General features: G+C 48.8%; 1 protein-coding gene across 1 annotated transcript in view; it reads left to right on the plus strand.

Moving 5' to 3' along the window:
- The window catches only part of CASTOR2 (cytosolic arginine sensor for mTORC1 subunit 2), a 157644-nt gene that overhangs the window by 68601 nt on the left and 67767 nt on the right, over positions 1–21276 (plus strand). Inside the window, exon 2 of the mRNA XM_064166312.1 lies at positions 18465–18535. Within this exon, the coding sequence (XP_064022382.1) occupies positions 18465–18535 (71 nt within the window). The remainder of the gene's footprint in view (positions 1–18464; positions 18536–21276) is intronic.

The following is a 21276-nucleotide window of genomic DNA, read 5'->3' on the forward strand; positions in this document are numbered from 1 at the left end:
GCAACTTCCCCTTCAGAGACCCAATTACAGCATTTGCTCCCAAAGCAAAGAGCCTTTGCCATTTTGATGTAAGCATTCACTGACCCTCTACAGAGATGTGAAAAATGATTTTCCTGTCATTAACAAGGATAAAACTGTAAACAGTGTTGTTAAAGAGGCTTTGGGAGGGGGACTCAACCCGAAAGGAGCAAATCAAAGGACTCAGAGAAGCGATGTGCAGCCTTACCATCGTCCTTCAAGAGGGAAATCAGTACAGGCAGCACTGCATTGTGCATCAGATATTAGTTCCATCTTTGCAAATAATGTTATGGCTTTTTTGCAAGTTTGGGGATTTGGATGCTTCTGCTGTTGTTCTATTGCTTTGTTTCTGATACATTGGTTCAAAAAGGAAAGCTGGGGGACAAACAGCAATAAAACATGGGCAAAGCGATGCCTGAGATGCTCATTTAGTTCCCATTAGTGCAGTAAATGAGAATATGATGAGGTTTGGTTTGGTTTTATATCCCCATACTTCTCATCAGGGATGTGTTTAGACCTGCATCACAAATGGAAGCTGAGTCATAGGCTGGCCCATAGGACCGGCGTGGAGCAAGGTGTTAGATTAGAGGCTCTGGAGCTAGTAACTAACTCTGGCAGTTCTGGCGTGGGTTGGCTTTTGTTGCAGGCTTGGTTTTTTGTAAGTCTTGTCTCACTGTCCCATTTGTAAATCCAGACACTGCAATCTGAATTAATAGACTGAAAGGGCGACAAGGCTGGTGAGAGGCCTCGAGCACAGCCCTACAAGGAGAGGCTGAGGGAGCTGGGATTGGTTAGCCTGGAGAAGAGGAGGCTCAGGGGTGACCTTATTGCTGTCTACAACTACCTGAGGGGAGGTTGTGGCCAGGAGGAGGTTGCTCTCTTCTCTCAGGTGGCCAGCACCAGAACAAGAGGACACAGCCTCAGGCTGCGCCAGGGGAGATTTAGGCTGGAGGTGAGGAGAAAGTTCTTCCCTGAGAGAGTCATTGGACACTGGAATGGGCTGCCCGGGGAGGTGGTGGAGTCGCCGTCCCTGGAGCTGTTCAAGGCAAGGTTGGACGTGGCACTTGGTGCCATGGTCTGGCCTTGAGCTCTGTGGTAAAGGGTTGGACTTGATGATCTGTGAGGTCTCTTCCAACCCTGATGATACTGTGATACTGTGATACTGTGAAATAATTCCTGGTGTGATTTATGGGTTTGCCTAAAGGGAAGAGAGCTTTTCTTTGCTGTCATGCAGGCTTCGGTCAGTAGCACCGACCGCAGCCTCCTCTGCTCACCTCCTCACATGTGGAAATGCACCTGCAGCCTTGGAAGCTGGATCCTGCAACCCAGGAGGTGACTTAATGCCTGCCTTTGCACTAGGAAAGAGCTGCTCCCATCCCACCAGGCATGGAGGCTGGAAATGCAACCGGTGCTGGAGTGCTTTCGCTGCTAAAACAGGATCTGACTTAGTGATCACAGCCAGTTTTGTGGCTGTCCTCACATAGTTGGCTGTAACAACTGGAGGAACAAATTATCTAAGGCTGCTTTATCTTCTGAATAGTTCTGTTGTTGGCTACTCTCACGTCCCTTGGGTCTGAAGGCTGTGGCAGCATCACGCTGCTGGGCTCTTAGTGCCTTCTCACTAAGGAATTTTGGGGAGAGGCAGAAAGGAGAACATCTATTTAAATACAGGTTGTAGGTTAAGAGAGGAGAGTGTGCACAGAGGCCTCGAGGCCACCTTTCTGTTCTCCCTAAAGGGCTCTGGGCTCAGAGTTGTCTTTTTGTCTTTGCTCCTCCTGCATGTTAATGGTTATTATGGTTCCTGCTAATCCTTATAGTAGGCTCAGCTTAGCACAGGCAGCACCTTGACAGTGCTTAGTATGGCCACAGCCAGGCCATATTCAAGGTTCTCAGTGTCACTGGTGCTGGTGGTTCCCAGAGGGACCTTCCTGCTGTGGACAGATGTTTGGGTTTGGCATTTTCAATGGTTCTGTGACTCATCTTTTGCCTTAGCTTCCCTTCATTTTATCTAGTGCTAAGCCTCCCTTCATTTTATCTAGTGCTAAGCCTCCCAAGTATTTCACTTCAACATGAAGAGTGACAAGTCATTTTTTTTTCTGCTGGTCTCCTGCTTTTGAAATATGCACCACTCCTGGGTAGTCTTCTGCAGCTCTGCACTGCCCTGCCTGGAACAACAGAAACATGCCCAGAGCCCACAGGGAAAAGCTGAATGCAGACAGCAAAAGACAGTCCTAGTAGGAGTCTTGTGTGAGTGATACAGAAACACACTACTGCTGTCCTTCAGAGAACAGTGTTAAGGACAGATGTCTATCAAGAAAAATGCCCTCTGCTTGGGTCTTCTGCCCATTTTATAGAGTGAAACTAGTGCTGGATTTAATGAAAGTTGGCAGAGTTGGGAAGAGAGTGAGTACAAACCACTAACTGGCTTATATTCAGTGAATTGCATAGACAAAACCCATGGTTTTGTGGCTTCTTTTTAACTTGGAGAACCATGCTAATAAGTTCTGGTCTCTGTTTGGTGTCTCTTTATGTGAACATTGCAAGTTTGTTGTTCTTTGGTTTGTTTTCCTCCCAAATTCAAATTTTCATTAGAACAAGGGGACACAGTCTCAAGTTGTGGCAGGGGAGGTCTAGGCTGGATGTTAGGAGGAAGTTGTTGGCAGAGAGAGTGATTGGCATTGGAATGGGCTGCCCAGGGAGGTAGTGGAGTTGCTGTGCCTGGAGGTGTTCAAGCAAAGCCTGGCTGAGGCACTTAGTGCCATGGTCTGGTTGATTGGCTAGGACTGGGTGCTAGGTTGGACTGGATGATGTTGGAGTTCTCTTCCAACCTGGTTGATTCTATAACTTTCTCTAAAATGTCACTTTGTTGAGTGTCTAAAATAGGATACAAGTCAACTGACAACCATGGCTGGAGGAAGAAGCTTTCATCAGCCTTGCTTTCAGTGTTCAGAACAAAAAAGCTGATTTCTTTATGTATTTTGCCTTTTGAGGAGTGTAGCATCTCCACTCTGTGCAAGACCTATTCCAATGTAAGACCCCATGCAACTTTGTGCAGGGCTCATTTCTACAACGAGGCTTTGTTTTATATACCCCAATAATTGGGAAGCCATGAGCTCGAACAGAGAGGATTCACTAAGCTCCTTGACTTAAATTCACTCAATTCCTTCTTAGATCACAAGCAGAACTCCTTAAATTGCAAGGGGGACTGTGGTCAAGCTGAGGGAAGCTCCTTGTGGTGAAAGCTCAGTATCAGCCCTGGCTTACCTTAACAGCTGGAGGGGGAAAGCAGCTTCTGGAAGTGCTTGCGAGCTGGCAGGGTAGTCTGCTGCATCAGGAATAGATCACAGGATCACAGGATGTTAGGGGCTGGAAGGGACCCAAAGACATCATCAAGTCCAACCCCCCTGCCAGAGCAGGACAATAAAATCTAGCTCAGGTCACACAGGAACACACCCAGACATGCCTTGAAAAGTCTCCAGAGAAAGAGACTCAACCTCTCTAGGCAGCCTGTGCCAGTGCTCTGGGACCCTTACAGTAAAGACGTTCCCCCTTGTGTTGAGCTGGAGCCTCCTGTGCTGCAGCTTACACCCATTGCTCCTTGTCCTATCCCAGGGAGCAAGTGAGCAGAGCCTGTCCTCCCTCTCCTGACCTCCAGCCCTCAGATAGTTGTAAACATCTATTAAATCCCCTCTCTGGGGGAAGTCTTCTCCAGACTAATCAGCCCCAGGTCCCTCAGTCTCTCCTCATCAGGCAGTGCTCCAGTCCCTCATCACCCTCGTAGCCCTCTGCTGGATCCTCTCCAGCAGATTCCTGTCCCTTTGGAACTGAGGAGCCCAAAACTGGACACAGTTCAGTTCTTTGCAGTGGGGCTGGTGACACACTGGCACAGGTTGCCCAGGGAGATTGTGGCTGCTCCCTCCCTGGAGGTGTTCAAGGCCAGGTTGGATGAGGCTCTGAGTGACCTGTTCTAGTGGGAGGTGTCCCTGCCTATGGCAGGGGGTGGGAACTGGATGATCTTTGAGGTCCCTTCCAACCTAAACCTTTCTATGATTGTATGATTCTATGATTTAGCTTTGCCAGTTGCCTGCCCTTCTCAGAACAGCCTGGGGATTTGACTTCTCAACAGGTAGGCAAGATCAGCTGAGAGTTATGATTCTCTCAGAGCTTGGAAGTCCCCAAATTTGTATTGCAATACAAAATAGGGCATTGTTTTGAGTGAGGAGGAGCACCTGTTATTGACATGCAACAGACATGCTGATGTTTTCCATGCAGCCAAGGCACAAAGGTAAATAGTCTGTTCATACCCATGTGCTGATGATTTTGGACTCAGAATTACTGTGTGCTGACAGGAAAGAAAAGCAGTACCTTTCAGGCAGTATTAAGCAACAGCTCTCACAGTTTGTGAGAATAACAGAAGAGGAAAGACCTGGTAATGCTCCTCTGGTTTCTGTCTCCAGCAGTTAGAGAATGGTGAGATGTCTGCTTTCAGCAGGGCAGCAGCTAGTTCCATCAGCAGCCCAACATGTGCATTTTTTGCCCATAATGAATACAGAAAGTTCAAATGGCATGTGGGAAAGTAAAAGCTAACTGAATGTATTCAATTCCTCTCATTTCTGCCCTCCTCCAGCCTTCTCTCCTGCCTTGGTGTGTTCCCTACTTAAGCAGATGATAAAAATGAGTTTTCCAAGATGGGAAAAGGCCAGCACTACCCTGTGTAACTCATCTCTGGCTGCAAAAGAGGAAAGTGGGCTCTGTGGTGGCTCACTTAACGTACTGCTCCACCATCAGCTCTTGTAGTGCACGCAGCTTGTGCAAGCCATAGAGACAGCTGTGGTTGCAGAGGAAGTGTGAGCGAGTCGTACTGGCAGTCCTAAGTGCTGTGAAGCACAGTGTGGTTGCAAAGGCTTGAGAAGAGCACCTAGGACTGGAAGCATGAGCACAGACCTATCTGAACGATGGTTTGTGCTAGTAGTTTAGGAAGGGCAGGTCCTGCCTCACCAACCTGATCTCCTTTTATGATCAGGTTACCTGCCTGGTGAATGTGGGGCAGGCTGTGGATGGAGTCTACCTGGACTTCAGCAAAGCCTTTGACACTGTCTGCCACAAGAAGCTCCTAGCCAAGCTGGCAGCTCATGGCTTGGACAGATTCACTCTGTGCTGGATCAAGAACTGGCTGGAGGGCAGAGCCCAGAGAGTGGTGGTGAATGGTGCCACATCCAGTTGGCAGCTGGCACTAGTGGTGTGCCTCAGGGATCAGTGCTGGGCACAGTCCTGTTCAATATCTTTATTGATGACCTGGACGAGGGGATTGAGTCCAGCATCAGTAAGTTTGCAGATGACACCAAGCTGGGAGCAGGAGTTGATCTGTTGGAAGGTAGGAGAGCCCTGCAGAGGGACCTGGACAGGCTGGATGGGTGGGCAGAGGCCAATGGGATGAGATTTAACAAGGCCAAGTGCAGGGTTCTGCACTTTGGCCACAACAACCCCAAGCAGCACTACAGGCTGGGGACAGAGTGGCTGAGAGCAGCCAGGAGGAAAGGGACCTGGGGGTACTGATAGATAGTAGCTGAAGATGAGGCAGCAGTGTGCCCAGGGAGCCAAGAGAGCCAATGGCATCCTGGCCTGCATCAGGAACAGTGTGGCCAGTAGGACAAGGGAGGTTATTCTATCCCTGTACTCGCACTGCTCAGGACACACCTTGAGTGCTGTGTCCAGTTCTGGGCCCCTCAATTCAAGAGAGATGTTGAGGTGCTGGAACACGTCCAGAGAAGGGTGACAAAGCTGGTGAGGGGCCTGGAACACAAACCCTATGAGGAGAGGCTGAGGGAGCTGGGCCTGTTTAGCCTGGAGAAGAGGAGGCTCAGAGGTGATCTTATTACTGTCTACAACTACCTGAAGGGACATTGTAGCCAGGTGGGGGGTGGTCTCTTCTCCCAGGCAACCAGCAATAGAACAAGGGGACACAGTCTCAAGTTGTGCCAGGGTAGGTATAGGCTGGATGTTAGGAAGAAGTTCTTCATAGAGAGAGTGATTGGCATTGGAATGGGCTGCCCAGGGAGGTGGTGGAGGCACCGTCCCTGGGGGTCTTCAAGAAAAGCCTGGCTGAGGCACTTAGTGCCATGGTCTGGTTGACTGGGTAGGGCTGGGTGCTAGGTTGGACTGGATGATGTTGGAGGTCTCTTCCAACCTGCTTGTTTCTATGATTCTATTTTTTTACCTTTAAGATTAGTGGAGAATCTTGTTGCTGTCTGCAGCTCTGAACCATGCCTGCTGGATTCTTCCATTCCCCCTTGCCGTTTGCTGCACCAAGATAAACGTTTCTCAAGCAGAAAGCATTAACCAGTGAGGATCCTTTCTGGAATTAAGATTTGAGGGGCTCAGTTGTGACAAAAAGGCCTTCCATGAAATGTTTGTTGCTGACATGACATTTTTTGCTTCAGTTAAAGCTAAAAGGAAGTCTTTCAACTTGAAACTACAATAAGTGATTTCCTAGCTTTGATTTGTTTTGTTGTCTGTGCTTCTCTTGCTCCTTTTCAAGAAGTAAGATGCTAGAGAAAACAAAAGAAAATGATGAAGGAGAAGCAGAGGTGAGCTAATTCCCTTTTATTGTTTTAATTATTATTTTAGGTTACTTGAGGAACATTGAAATTATGTTGTTAGAACATTTTCTTTTTAGACCAAAGTCTGCTTCCTTTGGGCACTGCTAGGCTTTCAGGCACACTGTCTCCAGCAAGTGCTTATAAGCACCAGTATCCAGTACCACTGCATACCCAGTAAGGATGCTGAAACCTGGGGTATAATGAATCACAGAATCATAGAATCAGTCAGGGTAGGAAGGGACCACAAGGATCATCTAGTTGCAACCTCCCTGCCATGGGCAGGGACACCCTACCCTAGATCAGGCTGCACACAGCCTCATCCAGCCTGGCCTTAAACACCTCCAAGCATGGGGACTCAACCACCTCCCTGGGCAACCCATTCCAGCCTCTCACCACTCTCATCACCAACAACTTCCTCCCCACATCCAGTCTGAACCTACCCACCTCCAGCTTTGCTCCATTCCCCCCACTCCTGGCACTCCCTGACAGCTAAAAAAATCCTCCCCAGCTTTTTTGTAGGCCCCCTTCATATCCTGGCAGGCCACAAGAAGGTCACCTGGGAGCCTCCTCTTCTCCAGCCTGTACAGCCCCAACTCTTTCAGTCTGTGCTCACAGCAGAGCTGCTGCAGCCCTCTGAGCATCCTCATGGCCCTTCTCTGGACACACTCCAGCATCTCCACATCCCTCTTGTCATAGGGCTCCAGAACTGGATGCAGTACTCCAGATGGGGTCTCAGCAGAGCAGTGTAGAGGGGGAGAATCACCTCTCTCGACCTGCTGGCCACACTGTGTCCTGTGGTTGTGTGAAGTGAGGTGCAGCACTGATGCAGATCTGCTGTAGGCTCCTGTCCTTGTGCTTTGCACCCTTGAGCACCCTTGTCACTGATGATGCTTACATGCTGCCTGACAGCCTGGACTCCAAAGTGAGCCATTTGGAGGTAACTGGGTGACTTTTCTCAGCATGTGGATGGAAGAACTCCTGCCAAGCATCTGGCCTTTGCATTATCTGGGCACCATCCAGAGCAGTAAAGTTCAGATCCAGGTTTTTTATTGAGCCTCATTCACTAATATAGGTGGTGAGTGGTGATGTTCCGAGTAAAAATTGCACAGCAAAGCTCACTTGAAATAATTTATGACCCAGGAAGAAAAATCTGTGCTAAGAATAACTTTTAATTACATCAGGTCAGTAAATTATTCTACAGATTCATGCCCGGGATGAGTCCTGGGTATGGAAGCTGTGTTAAGTTTGGGATGGTTTCTGTATTGTTCTCATTGCATACCCATGCACACCAAAAAAACCCCTCAGTATTTAGCTCCTTCAGTGGACACATAACAGATGAGAGCAGTAACACTTGCGTGGTCTTAAACTGCTTTTATATTTCCTGCAGTCCATCTCTGCTAAGCACTGCAGACTTTGCCTGTTGGCAGTCCTGCTGGGATGGCAAACCAGCGTCATTCACATTCATCAGACCGAGCGGCTTAATGAGAGAGCTGCACTTGGGTGGACTCAGACCTTTCCATCTCCCTTACACAGTTCCCTGCAGGAAGATGAGCTTTCCACTCCATTCCAGCAAGTGACATGCCATAGTTTCTTCATGGGGTGTTTTTTCTTACTACTGCTTCAGTGCAGTTTTGGCTTCTTCTCTTCGCATTTGGCAAGAATCTATTTCTACACATAAGCTGAAAAGTAGAACCCTTTTTTTTCTCTTGCAGAATCCTCCTCAGTACGACAGTAGACGTCTGTTGAAAGGGAGAAAATCATAGAATCATAGAATCAAGCAGGTTGGAAGAGACCTCCAAGATCAGCCAGTCCAACCTAGCACCCAGCCCTATCCAGTCAACTAGACCATGGCACTAAGTGCCTCAGCCAGGCTTGTCTTGAAGACCCCCAGGGACGGTGCCTCCACCACCTCCCTGGGCAGCCCATTCCAATGGGAAATCACTCTCTCTGTGAAGAACTTCTTCCTAATATCCAGCCTACACCTACCCTGGCACAACTTGAGACTGTGTCCCCTTGTTCTATTGCTGGTTGCCTGGGAGAAGAGACCAACCCCCACCTGGCTACAATGCCCCTTCAGGTAGTTGTAGACAGTAATAAGATCACCTCTGAGCCTTCTCTTCTCCAGGCTAAACAGGCCCAGCTCCCTCAGCCTCTCCTCATAGGGTTTGTGTTCCAGGCCCCTCACCAGCTTTGTTGCCCTTCTCTGGACATGTTCCAGCACCTCAACATCTTTCTTGAATTGAGGGGCCCAGAACTGGACACAGTACTCAAGGTGTGGCCTGACCAGTGCTGAGTCCAGGGGAAGAATAACCTCCCTTGTCCTACTGGCCACACTGTTCCTGATGCAGGCCAGGATGCCATTGGCTCTCTTGGCCACCTGGGCACACTGCTGCCTCATCTTCAGCTTACTATCTATCAGTACCCCCAGGTCCCTTTCCTCCTGGCTGCTCTCCAGCCACTCAGTCCCCAGCCTATAGCACTGCTTGGGGTTGTTGCGGCCAAAGTGCAGAACCCTGCCCTTGGCCTTGTTAAATCTCATCCCATTGGCCAGCTGAGTTGTGTGTTGCCTCCTAATTGTTGGGTTTGGGTTGTTTTTTTTTTTTAAGGCATATTAAAAAACCCTGCTGTCATGAGACATGAAGGAAAGATGTTTTAGTATCCCAAGTAACAGTTTTAGGAAGCAGTGCTGCAAAGGGTGTGCTTTGACTGCTGAAAGCTTCATGGCTTGGGCTTTGCTAGTCGTGCAAAATAAACTCCCAGTGTGTGTTTGTAGAAACAAAGCAATATCTCCTGTGGGTGTGTTGCAGGATAACTCTTCAGTCTTGTAGATCTGGGAACTCTGGACTGACCAAGGCTGACCCTAGAAAAAGAGGAGCTGTATCAGAATGAGTAGTGGATGTTGTTCCAAGCTACTGCTTGACTTTCATTTGCGACAGCAGTTTGATTTCTATGGGCTCTTGTAGTCCAGACCATATGGGTGTGTTCTGCTGAACCAGAGTTTGGTGCTGGTTTCCTGAAGGCCAATGTGGCAGACACACAGCTCACTTTCTTCTTGCCTTTTTTTGATAATCCCTGTTGCTTCTGGAACGTGTCCAGAGAAGGGCAACAAAGCTGGTGAAAGGCCTGGAACATAAACCCTATGAGGAGAGGCTGAGGGAGCTGGGGGTGTGCAGCCTGGAGAAGAGGAGGCTCAGGGCTGACCTCATTGCTGTCTACAACTACCTGAAGGGACATTGTAGCCATGTGGGGTTGGTCTCTTCTGCCAGGCAACCAGCAATAGAACAAGGGGACACAGTCTCAGGTTGTGCCGGGGAAAGTATGGGCTGGATGCTAGGAGGAAGTTGTTGGCAGAGAGAGTGATTGGCATTGGAATGGGCTGCCCAGGGAGGTGGTGGAGTCACCATCCCTGGAGGTGTTCAAGCAAAGCCTGGATGAGGTGCTTGGTGCCATGGTCTGGTTGACTGGCCAGGGCTGGGTGCTAGGTTGGATGATGTTGGAGGTCTCTTCCAACCTGCTTGATTTTATGATTCCATGATTCTGTGATTTTTACCATATGTCCTGGCTTTATCAGTAAGCTGCACTTAAGATCAGTATATTCTGCAGCACTTCCACGTCTATTTTATCATCCTTTTTGTGTTTTGTCTGGATTTCTGTTCCTTCAGGATGCCAATCCATTTTTTCCCCCCATCATTCTTCTCCCAGCTGTCTCAAAGTCAAAATGCAGGCTTAGGGAACCTTCCCAGCTACACAAAACTATCATGGAGAGGGGCTGCCTGAAGGTCCCCCTTTTTATACTTTACACAATGTAATCTGTAGCTTTAACTGTCATTATTATTATTATGGATTAGAACAGGACCAAGTTTTGGCACAGCAGAGGCTGTAGGACTTCCCTGAATTGATGTCTGTTCATGAATACTTGCTTTCCTTGGCCACGAATCTGTTTGGTTTTGTTCTGTGTTGGTTTGGAAAATGATTAACTCTCTGTAATGAACCAAAGTTTGCTATCACAGTGACTCTTTAGGCGGTCCCTGGTGGCGTTTGTTAATGTCTCTGTCCCAGATCTGAGCACAACCAAAGGCTGGGAAGGAACATTGCTGCTGTCCTTTGACTGTTTCTAACTGTGCTGTGACATCTTTAGTGTTTCCCTTGGTAGGGAGGGTAGTGTAGAGAGTGTTTTAAAAGCTCATGTGAACAATAATGCTCCTTTTAACAGCGTAGCAGCCTTCTAATATCAGGCTGCAGAATTTCATGGAATCAGAATGGTTTAGGTTGGAAGGGACTCTTAAGATCACACAGTTCTAACCCCCTGCTACAGGCAGGGACACCTCCCACTAGAACAGATTGCTGAAGGCCTCATCCAACCTGGCCTTGAACACCTCCAGGTAGGGAGCAGCCACAACATCCCTGGGCAACCTGTGCCAGTGTCTCGCCACCCTCACTGCAAAGAACTTCCTAACATCCAGTTTAAATCTCCTCTCTGCCAGTTTAAACCCATTACCCTTCATCTTGTCATTACAAGACCTTGTCAGTAGTCCCTCCCCAGCCCTTCTGTAGGCCCCTTCAGATACTGGAAGGTCTCCTTGAAGCCTTCTCTTCTCCAGGCTGCAAAGCCCCAACTGTCTCAGCAGGCTGAGCTGCTGCAGCCCTCTGAGCATCTTGGTGGCCTCCTCTGGACTTGCTCCAGCAGTTCAATGTCCTTCTTGTGTTGGGGGCTCCAGAACTGTACACAGTACTCCAGGTGGGGTCTCAGGAGAGCAGAGTGAAGAGGGAGAATCATAGAATCAACCAGGTTGGAAGAGACCTCCAAGATCAGCCAGTCCAACCTAGCACCCAGCCCTGTCCAGTCAACTAGACCATGGCACCAAGTGCCTCATCCAGTCTTACCCTCCCTTGCCCTGCTGGCAACACTTCTCTTGCTGCAACTCAGCACACAGTTGCTGTCTGGGCTGCACACAAGCACACTGCTGGCTCCTGTTGAGCTTTTCATCAACCCAGACCCCCAGTTTAGTTACTGTAAGAAAAGTGGAAGGTCACTTTTTTGGCTGGAAGGTCAACTGCCACCTATTGCAATGGGCTTGTTTTTTGTGTTGGGAGCTCAGCTGAGCTGTGTTTTGTCTTGTCTTACCCAGAAGACAGCAAAGTGTTTTGGCTAACAAATAAACATGCTGTTCAGAAAACAGCAACCGACTCACTGCTTGCAATTTTCAGTGTCATTTGCCTGTATAGTCTTGTAATTAGATGGTGTAAAGTACTTAACACGTTACACAAATATGTCAAGGCACATTAGCAGCACAAGTGTTCCTTACTGCTTTCCTAAATACACTTCACAATATGTCCTCCCCAAACCCACCTCTTGTCATTATTTGTAAGCTGCAAAGAAGTTAAGATCACTAAGAATTAGATGATTAGCATGAGACTGTCTTTCTGTGCTAAGGATATATATTATCATGATAAGTTACAGAGTGAAGCCTTTCTCTTCTGAAAGGGGAAGCACCCTGGGAGTAGATCTGATGAGGAGCAACTGGAGGAACATGAGCCAGCAGTGTGCCCAGGTGGCCAAGAGAGCCAGTGGCATCCTGGCCTGCATCAGCAATGGTGTGGTCAGCAGGAGCAGGGAGGTCATTCTGCCCCTGTACTCTGCACTGGTTAGACCTCACCTTGAGTACTATGTTCAGTTCTGGGCTCCCCAGTTTAGGAGGGACATTGAGATGCTTGAGCGTGTCCAGAGAAGGGCGACGAGGCTGGGGAGAGGCCTTGAGCACAGCCCTACGAGGAGAGGCTGAGGGAGCTGGGATTGGTTAGCCTGGAGGAAGAGGAGGCTCAGGGGAGACCTTATTGCTGTCTACAACTACCTGAGGGGTGGTTGTGGCCAGGAGGAGGTTGCTCTCTTCTCTCAGGTGGCCAGCGCCAGAACAAGAGGACACAGCCTCAGGCTGCTCCAGGGGAGATTTAGGCTGGAGGTGAGGAGAAAGTTCTTCCCTGAGAGAGTCATTGGACACTGGAATGGGCTGCCCGGGGAGGTGGTGGAGTCGCCGTCCCTGGAGCTGTTCAAGGCAGGACTGGACGTGGCACTTGGTGCCATGGTCTGGCCTTGAGCTCTGTGGTAAAGGGTTGGACTTGATGATCTGTGAGGTCTCTTCCAACCTTGGTGATACTGTGACACTGTGATACTGTGAGGAGCTGGAGCTGCTTAGTTGGAAAAAGAGGAGGCTGAGGGGAGACCTTATGGCTGTCTACAGCTACCTGAAAGGACTTTGTGGAGAGGTTGGTGCTGGTCTCTTCTCCCAGGTGATCAGTGATAGAACAAGAGGGAATAGCCTCGAGCTGCTACTGGGTAGGTTTAGACTGGAGATTAGGACTTTTTTTTTCCCAGCAGGAGTGGTCAGGCTTTGGAATGGGCTGCCCAGGGAGGTGGTGGAGTCACCAACCATGGATGTGTTTAAAGGTGGTTTGGACATGGTGCTTAGAGAGAGATATGTTTCAGGTGAAGCTTGTAGAGTAGGCGTATGGGTGGCACTTGGTGATCCTGAGGGGCTTTGCCAACCTGAGTATTTCTGTGATCCTGTGAACAAAAGCCAACAAATGATATTCTTTGTGTTCCCTCAGATCAACTTTCTCTTGCTGCTTCTTAATTCCTGTTCAGTTCAACTTGGCAAACTCTTGGGTTAGCTCCAGACTTTGCATTTGAATGCCTTTTAAGCATTTTGTTGCTTTGGCATGGCATTTGGCCATGGTTTCTGACGTGGAGAGGCCAGCTGCCCACCTGCTGCTGAGCAGGATCTTTCCCATAGAACAGCTCTGCAGCACTTTACCCTGCCAGAGGCAACAATTAGCCAAGGAGCTTTTCCATAAATGAGAAGACAGGACTCATGCCTTCCCTAAAGACCCTCATCCCTGCTGAGCTTTCAGATGACCCATAGCAGTCAGGAGGGACAGGCGTCTGCTGGAGAGAGTCTAACAGAGAGCTATGAGCATGACTGTGGGACTTGAACATCTCTCCTGTGAGGAAAGACTGAGAGACTTGGGCCTGTTTAGTCTTGAGAAGGCTGACAGGGGATCTTATAGACATCTTATCAACATCCTGGCCTGTATCAGGAACAATGTAGCCAGCAGGACAAGGGAGGTTATTCTGCCCCTGTACTCAGCACTGCTCAGGCCACACCTTGAGTGCTGTGTCCAGTTCTGAGCTCCTCAATTCAAGAGAGATGTTGAGGTACTGGAAGGTGTCCAAAGGAGGGTGAGAAAGCTGGAGAGGGGCCTGGAGCACAGCCCTGTGAGGAGAGGCTGAGGCAGCTGGGGGTGTGCAGCCTGCAGAAGAGGAGGCTCAGGGCAGACCTCATTGCTGCCTACAACTACCTGAAGGGAGGCTGTAAGCCAGGTGGGGTTGGTCTCTTCTGCCAGGCACCCAGCAGCAGAAGAAGGGGACACAGCCTCAAGTTGTGGCAGGGGAGGTCTAGGCTGGATGTTAGGAGGAAGCTGTTGTCAGAGAGAGTGATTGGCATTGGAATGGGCTGCCCAGGGAGGTGGTGGAGTCATGGTGCCTGGAGGTGTTGAAGGAAATCCTGGCTGAGGTACTTAGTGCCATGGTCTGGTTGACTGGCCAGGGCTGGGTGCTAGGTTGGACTGGCTGATGTTGGAGGTCTCTTCCAACCTGGTTGATTCTATGATTCTGTGATCTCTCAATACCCAATGTGTGGGTGTCAGAGTAACAGTGCCAGGCTGTTTTCAGTGGTGCCCAGTGACAGGACAAGGAACAGCAGCTACAGGCTAGAACACAGGAGGTTCCACCACAATATGGGGAGACAGTTCTTTGTGGTGAGGGTGACAGAGCCCTGGAGAGCCTGCCCAGAGAGATTGTGGAGTGTCCATCTCTGGAGACTTTGAAAACCCTTTGGATGCTTTCCTGTGTGATCCTGCTTTTGTCAGGGAATAGGACTCAAGGACTCAACTGGACTCCTTTCCAATCCCTTGTGTGTGACCCGGAACCTATGGAAGTTGTGTCTATGCCAGTAGTATCACCTTTGCTACCTGGGCAGTCATAGGGACCAAATGTCTGGAGGAGATGCTTGTGATGTGGGCCTGCAAGTGAGGCCAACCAGTACACTTGCCTGCCTGCTTTCTTCTCCCGTGGAGGCTGCAGTGCTGTTTGCAAACTGAAACGATGCTGTTGCTGCATCCTACACACACTTTGCTGCTCTGTGCAAGCTCGGGTATGGCTTCCATAGATAGTGTAAGCTTCGCCGCTTCAGAGATCTCATCTAATAATAGATTGGTCTACATTTGCTGTGCTGCCAGAAAAAGACATATGTTGTCAGGCAGTCGAAGTCAGCAACAGTGCTGAAGTGGAAATGTGCTAAAACACAGGGAAGGCAGAAATCCAGAAGAATCTATCTGAGGTTTGGCTATTAAAAACCTAAAAACCCTGTCTTCTTACATACCTGCTTTCCACCAGTCCTTAGGGCAATACAGCTTACCTGATAGAAGTAATTAGGTGTTTAAGGCCAGGCTGGATGAGGCTCTGGCCAGCCTGATCTAGGGTAGGGTGTCCCTGCCTAAGGCAGGGGGGTTGGAACTAGATGATCTTTGTGGTCCCTTCCCTTCCAGATTCTATGATTCTGTGTCTCAAAACAATTGAAGAGCAATTCTTTTCCTTTCCTGGCTTTAGTTTGGTAATAGAAGGTGCTGTTGGCATTCAGCTTATCGAGAGCTGGTGCAAGTGGAAAGGGAAATGATTGGAGTAATTTGACTGGAAGAGGCATGTGGAGTGTAGTGCAGGAGGGAAAAATGACATTGAGTTCCTTCTGTCACCGATGATTCAAGGCACAAGTTCTGAGCCGCGCTCACAGCTGAAGTAGATCTTTACACACATCTCTGCCGAGGCACAGGTTTCAGGGTGAGGACTTGAATTTTGGCAGCACTAAGAGCGTTTTCTGTGCCTTATTTTATCTCCCACGAGGTTTGTGATTCTGGTTTTTCATTTCCAGGTTTTCCCTGGGCACAAAACGCTTCAGGGGCTTGAACAAAGGCGATGCAGGAGCCGCTGGCGAAAAGGCTTTGCTTTTAAATTCAGCTGGCTCCGTGCCGCTGACCTTTACAGAGCTGCAGTCAGGTGGGGATGGGGCTTGGAGATGGCGTATGAAGATGTGAGGTTTTGACAGGCGTTCTGAGCCAGCAATTATGGGATTTCGTCTGTACATATCCCTTAAATATCATCAATTTTAGATGTGTGCTAAGAAAATGGCATCTGTCACAATCATACTTTCTCTGCTGGGGTCAGTGTGTGCGCACGGATGTGAATTACTCTTCTGCAACAAAATCCCTCCCTAAAGGCCATCGCAGATCAGGAAAGATTATTCCAAACAAAATAATGCATTTTCTCCTCCAAGACCACTGCCTTCTCCCAGTTGGTTTGCATGTGGCTCAGCCAAGTAGTAGTAGCTAAGAATTTCGTTTCAGTGACTTGTGCTTGTAATTAATTCAGTGAATAATAAATACTTACACCTCCTGGGACCCACCTGGAGCAGCATCCCAGAAGTCTACAACTACCTGAAGGGGGGTCGTAGCCAGCTGGGGGTTGGTCTCTTCTCCCAGACAACCAGCAGTAGAACAAGGGGACACAGTCTCAAGTTGTGCCAGGGCAGGTCTAGGCTGGATGTTAGGAGGAAGTTGTTGGCAGAGAGAGTGATTGGCATTGGAATGGGCTGCCCAGGGAGGTAGTGGAGTCACTGTCCTTGGGGGTGTTCAAGCAAAGCCTGGCTGAGGCACTTAGTGCCATGGTCTGGTTGACTGGCTAGGGCTGGGTGCTAGGTTGGGCTGGCTGATCTTGGAGGTCTCTTCCAACCTGTTTGATTCTATGATTCCATGATTCTAAGTCCCTGTTTACCCAGCATGGATCACCCCTCACACGGGCAGCATCCTTGTGCGCTTAGAGACGCAAGAGGCAAAAACTCAGATTGCTCTCCTGTTTTCTGCTCCTCTTGGCACCGTTCCTGGAGAGAGCTGAGTTGGTAAATGGGGCTGTCACAGTAGCTATTACCAATGACACAAAACAATTAAGTTGTGGTTTCTGTTGTGGTGGGGCCACCTCTGTATTTTGTAGTGGTGTCTGTGCTAGGAGAGAGAGTGTCATGCTTGCTTGTTGTGACGGATGCTTCCAGGAAAGCAGGATGGCTCTCTAAAGGCAGGTTATCTAATGCTTTCCATTTGCATGCAGTCCTGTTGGTTACATGGCAGATTGCTAATGGAGCTGCATGTTGTTTCTTCTGCTTCTGATGAGATGAGAGGGAGGGCAGCAGCCATCTCGTTTCTCTCCCTGTTGTTTTTGGAGGGGATAGCTGCAATCTTTGTCCTTTTCAGCCAGTCAAAAGAATATTCAAGCCAATTTTCAGCCTGGTCCTCTGATCAAGTGCATGCTTCCAATATTATGATGTCTTGAGCCACCACCATGGGGTTGTTGTCTTTCAGAAGTCCTGAAGACTGAGGCACAGATGCTCAGCAGCTCTGAGAAGCCTCAGTAGATCCTGGTTACTGAGTCCTGCTGAACTATGCTCCATGCAGGAATTATAATGCGGACATGCTGTGGAATTAGGAGGCCTTAGAAACAAAGAAGGCTTTTTCCAGTGTTTAGAATATTTTCTGCTACTACTGCAGTGGGACTGCACTATCCTGCCCTTTGGTCCTTAAAGACACAGGCTCTTCCTGTTGTACTCAGTTTAGCTTGTGAGAGGGGAGAATTTCTGCTGTGGCTTGAGTGGCAAACACAGTCCATGTGCTCTGGCGAGCTGCTAGAGGGGCCAGGAGCCCTGCCTGGGCTGGGCACCCAGCCAGCACTGTACCAGTGCTGCACAAGTGTTGAAGGTGAACATGAGCTTGCAACAAGGTGAAATCTTCCTGGTGGTGTGGGGGACCAGCTGGAGAGAAGCTGGAGACATTCTGCATTTTGTAGTAGATGTGGGGATGTTAGGGGGAAAAAACTTAATCTGCTTGTGGTGATAAACCTTAAGGCTGAGGCTTTTCTCGTGTGTGTGTGTGCCTGCAGTGGAAGGATCCTTTGTCACATTTGGTTTGTATCTCATGGTGGAGGTGACATTGTGCTCAGTGCAGGGTGAGTTGGAGCAGCAGTGCTGCACATGGCCTGCAGTGCCAAAAGATGAGCATGGAGCAGAGCAGAGGCAACAGGAGATTGAAAGGGAGGGAAGCTCAACCGTGAGCCAGGGCGTCAGGAGCCACTGCCACTTGTCTCTTCACCTGGAGCTCCCCAGGGAAGGGAAGACAAGCTTCTGCTAAGGGGCAGGACAAAGACCAGCAAAGGAAGTTGGGATGCTGTCTGCTGGTTGCTGAAGCAGGAAGAAGAGATCCTGGGGCTTGGCTGGAAGACTAGATGTCAAGCCTTGGCAAGGCAAGAAATGCCAGTAGGCAAGCAGGGAAGATGGGTACGTGTGAGAGCCATGGGAAGGCCTTTGGAGGGTGCTGGAGTCATCAGTCAGTGAGCAAAGCCTTTTGCTCTGTGTCAGAGCAATACAGCATGTCTTGTGCTGTGCTGAGAAGCCTTAAGGGATATGGTAATTAAGAAAAGTAACTAAGAACTAAGTCATAAAAATAATAAGTGTTTTACCAGCTCCGTTGTGCATAGGCAGGCAGCAGGAAATGTGGGTCATGCAGCGTGAGTGGCTGAGCCAGGAATAAAATCCAGGTCTGTTAATGCCTGAGGCCTCTCCATAAACACCAGACTGTGACTCTCCTGCTCCAGCACAGCTTGGGTGGGAAGGGACCTCCGTTTTAGGTGGAAGACCAGGCTTTACTCAGTCCAGCAGCTAATCCTGTTCTCCTGCTGTTTTCCTTCGCCAGGTGCAAGTTCTTCAGCCTCACAGAAACCCCGGAGGACTACACCATCATTGTGGATGAAGAGGGCTTCCTAGGTAAGTGTCAGCATGTGCCACTTCAGCATCCAACCTAGAGGTGGAGGAGGAAAACATGTCAGCTCTGGCTGAGACGATAAACCAAAGTGTTTGTAAAACAGGGCTGCTTGTCAGCACGGGTAGCACAGCTGTGAAAGGTGCTTTGATCACTTAAGCACACTCTCTGCTGCTGTGCTGCGCGAGGCGTTTCACGCGTGGAATATGAATATATCTTAATGCCAAAAGAGGAACACACCACACAAGTCTTAAAGAGCATCTTGAGCATATTCAAGAAAGCAAAACCATCTGTGTGTCATTGTTTTAAAATGAGCTGGCCTTTGTCCCCAAACCTCCACCAGCACACCACATCTTGCGTCTCCAGTTTCCTCATCCAACCTCTCCCTTTATAAGGAGCTCTTGAAGATGAGTAATTCATAAACCCCCACTGCCATCACAGTGCTGGGGAGTTGCAGAGCAGCTCCTTTGGCTCATCACCTAACACTGTGACTGATCCCCCTTTCTCAGACCCAGCTCTCTGCATATTAAACATGGCATCTTTGCCCGTGGTGGCTGAAGGTCTCTCTCAGCATGTGTCAAAGGTGGAGTCGTCTGTGCGTCAAAAAAGGTGGTTGGTATGTGCTTGCAAGCTGCAGAACGTTTGGCACAGGGCGAGTGCTGATGGAGAGAATGGTTTGGCTTTGTGGATGGAAACAGTTTGCAATAACATTTATCATGTGGGGAGGTTTTGTTTGCAGCAGTGTTACTGAGGTGGTGGAACGAGGAAGCATTGTGCAGCTCTTATTGTTTCTGTTCGCTCGCTGCTCGCTGTGGTTGGAATTAAGAGTCTACACATTTCACTGGTGTGCAGAAAACTCATTCAGATATGGGAAAGGATTTCACTCCTGAATAGGAATTAACTGTCGAGTAACTGCTTGTGACACTGCAATGTTCAATGGGGTTTGTAATATCCAAACCCTAAGGAGGAAATTAGAAACTATTGCATCTTTATTTAGAACAGAGGCAAAGTTTTATGAGCAGCAGCAGCACTGCTGAATGACTCCCCTTTCTGTTTCAGGAGCACTCATAAACAGAGAATGGAATAACTGATTGCATTTTAGAGCACTACAATAGTGGCTAAACAGTTTCATAAGATAATCACCAGGTTGAGAATAGGTGAATGGGTCTTTACAGCTCTTGCTCTTTGTAATCTGGGAGCTGTAGGGTTGGATTGTAAGTGTATGCCACATGTTCTGCTTCTGCTCCCAAAAGAAGAGGTGACACGATTCTGCTGCCAGGATGTCCCTAGTTGCATTTGTTCAGAGCATATATGCACACAAATTGGGTTACTGCTGTTGGTGGTATCAGCTTTTTATTATTGGTAGCAGCTGGAGGAAATTGATTCAAATCTGGTTTTGCCTCAACAGTAAGATGCAAAACCTCCCTCTGAGGACTTCATTTTAAGAGAGGAGTCTCCAAAGGAGAAAGTGGTTGTGTTTTTTTTATCCAAGGGCCACAACATGTATTAGAGCAAGAAACTCAGAGATTCCCATTCTCAGGAGGGTGTCTGTGACAGTAAACTGTGCCTCTCCTTGCAGATTTGCCATGCTAGGGGGCATGCTTATCTCCAGCATCACACCTCTGTCTGTGATGTTCATGACACTCCTTTCTCTGCCCAGTTGGCACAAATTAGATTCCTCAGTTCAGTCACTGGTGGCAAGTTTGAATTGCAACCACTCCCATGCAACCTCTAGCAGCCGTGCTGCTACTTCTCTCACCAGAAATGGTTCCAGCTTGAAACAAAGGTGAGCTTGAGCAGTGGCTTCACTTAGCACTCGGGGGGGATTGTGCTGCTCTGTATGCACTGCTGATTGCGCTGGAAGCGAATCCCAGCTCTAGCCAGACCGGTGTCCCCAAGGAGCTGCATGTCCCAGGGTTATCTCTGTGAACCAGGCAGAGCTGCTGCACTTCAAAGCAGCAGTCCTCTCTGCCTGGAGCCTTTTGACTTTGTTACCTTGGCTCTCATAGGCACACAAATTTACTGCTAATAGTCACAGTCCCCATTTGCCTCTGTTGGGCTGTGGTTTTGGCAGCATGGAACATCAATTTTTCAGATGCACTGTGTGTGCAGTTGGGGTGTTAAAGCAGGACTTCACAGGAGAAAAGATCACTTTCCAGGCAATGCAGGGAAAGGAAGCAGCATGCTGGAGTCATCCTCTACCACAGCATGGCATGAAAGTCAGATGCAAAACCCAGCAGGAACAGTAGTGTCACAGAGGTGGCAGCTTCATGACCTTTGCTTTGCTTTTTCCTAGTAAGTGGTGATCTGCTGGCAAGATCTGTGTGCTCTGCATGCTGCTAACTCTCCTTAGACAACTCCCATGCCCTTGACTCTTATTTCTGAATTGTCACCACCACATCCAAGGCTTCCTCTCAGGATTAGCCTTGATCTCAGCCTCCATTGTTGCTCCATCCATATTCCTCGTTTCCATGTGCTGTAAGTTTTTTTGTTGCTCTATCCATGTTCCTCATTCTCATCTGCTGTAAGTTTTTCGTGGTCTGGAGCCATTCAGGATCCACCATCTAAGATGCTTTGTGGCAGTGAAAGAGCTCTGTTTCACTCCCTGCTTCTCCTCACAGTCTGGCTATGAATGTCTCTGGAGGAGGAATCTCACCTGGCCTTTGTCTAGTGTTCAGTCAAGCCATGGGCTTCACAGGATCAGCATCTCACCTTCTTGCAAGTCAGTACCAATCATATCTGCCTT

This window comes from Pogoniulus pusillus, chromosome 27, assembly GCF_015220805.1.
Source record: "Pogoniulus pusillus isolate bPogPus1 chromosome 27, bPogPus1.pri, whole genome shotgun sequence".
Classification (NCBI taxonomy): domain Eukaryota; kingdom Metazoa; phylum Chordata; class Aves; order Piciformes; family Lybiidae; genus Pogoniulus; species Pogoniulus pusillus.